Consider the following 3,352-nt stretch of genomic DNA (forward strand, 5'->3'; position numbering starts at 1 on the left):
CAAAAATCGAAATCGCCTCAAGGATACAAGAGTAAATGTCATTTTTTTCCTTACTATTAAATTCATAGAATTAATTAAATAGTAAGATGCCTTTTTCTTGTCTACATCCTTCGATTACTTTTTTGTTGTTTGTTTGTGTAGTGATATAGATGTTTACGCATACAATGACACTCGTAAAACATGGACTTCAATGCCGGTATATATGTCAGGCGAACATCCAAGTGCTATTCTCTATTATCGTGCCCCACTCGAAACACGTTCAATAACCAATAGCCAACTTGAATACGCCGGACAAGATGCCAAGTATCCTTTACTTTCTCAGTGCCGTCGTCATAATTGTTCCATTGCAATCGAGTAGACAACCGATAAAGAACCGATATCATAATCTTTACGGCGATAACATGAGCGGACGCGAGTTGATGAATATACTTGATTTTGGTATTGGAGCTCTACACTTTTTACAACAAGGTCAATATTATATGAATCATGAAGTACCGGATATGGTTCCGCAATTTGGAGCAGTGTACGATTTCGTGGTAATAGGCGCCGGAACAGCCGGTGCCACGATAGCTGCGAGATTGAGTGAGATTCATCAGGTTGAAGTGTTATTGATCGAAGCTGGATCTAAAGAAAATTTTCTTATGGATATCCCGCTTCTCGTTTACATGTTGCAGCTAAGCGACGATATTAATTGGAAGTATCAAACCAAATCGTCCAACAAATATTGTCTTGGCATGGAAGGCAACAGGTGTAACTGGCCTAGAGGCAAAGTAATGGGCGGAAGTAGCGTGCTAAACTATATGATCGCAACCAGAGGAGACGCCGAGGATTACGATCGATGGGCTAAAATGGGAAATGAGGGTTGGGCTTACAAGGATGTCCTCAAATACTTTAAAAAGCTGGAGACAATCGATATTCCAGAGCTGCAATCAGACACTATTTATCACGGAACTAAGGGACCGTTACATATCTCTTATCCATTATTCCATACGTCATTGGCAAAGGCTTTCTTAAACGCTGGCAAAGAGCTGGGATACCCGCTGGTGGATTATAACGGAAAGAATACGATAGGATTTTCATATGTGCAGACCACAATAATAAATGGCACCCGCATGAGCAGCAACAGAGCCTATCTACATCCAGCAAGAAATCGCCGGAATCTTCATGTAACACGCGAAAGCAGGGTAAAAAAAATATTGATTAATCGTCATACAAATCGGGCGATTGGCCTGGAATTTATCAAACATCATCAAAATATCAGGGTGTTTGCGAGTAAAGAAATAATTTTATGCGCGGGTGCCATTGGATCACCACAATTACTAATGTTATCTGGCATCGGACCGGCCAAACATCTTAATGAGCTCGGCATAAACGTCGTTCGGGATTTGCCGGTTGGTGAAAATCTGATGGATCACGTAGCTTTTGGCGGGCTAACATGGACAGTAGATGACCCAGTAAGTATTCGAGCAATTGATATAATAAATCCCACTTATCCGTACATGAAAGACTTTCTGATGAAACAATCCGGACCAATAACGGTCCCAGGTGCGTGCGAAGCCCTCGCTTTCATTGACACCAAAAATTCAACGAAACTTCATGGTTTACCGAACATTGAACTGCTATTTATTGGTGGTGGATTGAAAGGAGATTTAATTCTACCGATTGTAATGGGTTTTAACAATGCAATACGTCAGATATGGAACAAATATTTCATCACATACGGCTGGACCATACTACCGATGTTATTGAAACCAAAAAGTCGTGGACGGATAAGACTATTGGCCAACGACATCAACGTTAAACCTGAGATCGTTCCAAATTACTTCGACAATCCAGAAGATGTTAAGACGATGATGGAAGGCATTAAAGCTGCAATAAGCGTCGGTCGAACGAAAGCAATGAAACTGTTTGGTTCACGATTGACAAACGATACTTTTCCTGGATGTGAAAACTACGAGTATGATTCTTACGGTTATTGGGAGTGCGCGATGAGGACGGCATCTGTTACTATCTATCATTATAGTGGCACTTGCAAGATGGGACCGAAAGAAGATCCGACTGCTGTCGTCGACCCTAGATTAAAGGTATTGTTAAAAGATGCACTAGAAAGTACTTTCTTTCAAATCTATAATAAATATTAGAGTTGCCACAAATTTTCCATTCTAAAATTCCATAAATTTCCCCTGCTTTCCAGACAAAATTTAATGATTTTTGGAAATCGTCAAATATTTTACTGAAAGAGCAATTTAATATAGCAATGTAAATTACTATTAATGTGATTGTTGACACTACTTGCATTTAATTGCTAAGATGATAGTATTTCAAAATTGCGTATATAGGTGTAATGTATATATGCACATTAAACTTCTTTAAAGTCAAGAAATTTAATTTTCCGAAAAATATTCTCTGATTTTTCCCTGATTTCCATGATCGTTTTCAATTTTCCTGATTTCTAGTTTTGTATACACGTATACATTAAATTTCATAAAAAAATTTTATGAAAATTACATTAAGTTTCATAAAATTTCATGAAAATTACAATAAATTTAATGTAATGTCATGAAATTAAATTCAAATTGTGTAACTTAAAAGTACATTAAATTTCATGAAATTTTTTAAAGTATACATTAAATGTTAATGAAATTCAAGTATATTTCTAATAATGAACTCTGAATATTCCTGTATGATGCACAGCATACGCTCACACACATACACACTCGCGCGCGCGCGCGCTCGCCCACATGCACGCACACACGCACGCACATACACATATATGTCACTTATAATGTACAAAATTCATGTACGCAGGTGATTGGCATTCAAGGATTGCGAGTAGCAGACGGTTCCATCATGCCTGAAATTATATCAGCCCACACAAATATACCTATTTTTATGATTGCTGAAAAGCTGGCAGATATGGTCAAAGAAGATTGGGGATACTTGAACGAATCATAAACATAATGGTAGCGATGAGTTTTCGACCAGTATTAATTACATAAAAAATTAATTACATTAAAATATTAATTACATTAAAAATTTGCAGTATACAATGCCCCATAAATTTTGGTCAATCGCTTTTGTGTAGATAGAGCGGACTACACTAAATCGAATAGTACTTGTACCATTTTGCAATTTTCGCAATAGTTAATAAGACATTAATTATTAAAGAATTGCATATCTTCATGGAGAAAAATATTTTACTGTTGTAGCAAATCTATCACTACTATACATTCGTAATGGCAGTGATAAAATTTAGTTAATACAATCAGTTTTAGAAATTATTTATTATTAGAGTAAAATCTGTTTTGTTGCTAAGATAGAAGAAATGTGTCGCGGATATTTGTCTTTAGAA

At 36.6% G+C, this 3,352-nt stretch overlaps 1 protein-coding gene across 1 annotated transcript; it reads left to right on the forward strand.

Moving 5' to 3' along the window:
* The first annotated feature begins 296 nt into the window (after positions 1 to 296).
* Positions 297 to 2,955, forward strand: LOC105624520 (glucose dehydrogenase [FAD, quinone]). Its single transcript, XM_012205880.1, has 2 exons — positions 297 to 2,084; positions 2,809 to 2,955. Exons 1-2 carry the CDS (start codon positions 297 to 299, stop codon positions 2,953 to 2,955), a joined length of 1,935 nt encoding a protein of 644 aa, XP_012061270.1.
* Positions 2,956 to 3,352: the final 397 nt, after the last annotated feature.

Source organism: Atta cephalotes (genome assembly GCF_000143395.1).
Source record: "Atta cephalotes unplaced genomic scaffold scaffold00081, whole genome shotgun sequence".
NCBI lineage: Eukaryota > Metazoa > Arthropoda > Insecta > Hymenoptera > Formicidae > Atta > Atta cephalotes.

Bases quoted from the DNA above. Each gene is read 5' to 3' on its own strand.
- LOC105624520 (XM_012205880.1), top strand. From the start codon at position 297: ATGCCAAGTATCCTTTACTTTCTCAGTGCCGTCGTCATAATTGTTCCA. The intron at 2,085-2,808 runs GTATTGTTAAAA...TCATGTACGCAG, and splicing joins TCGTCGACCCTAGATTAAAG to GTGATTGGCATTCAAGGATT.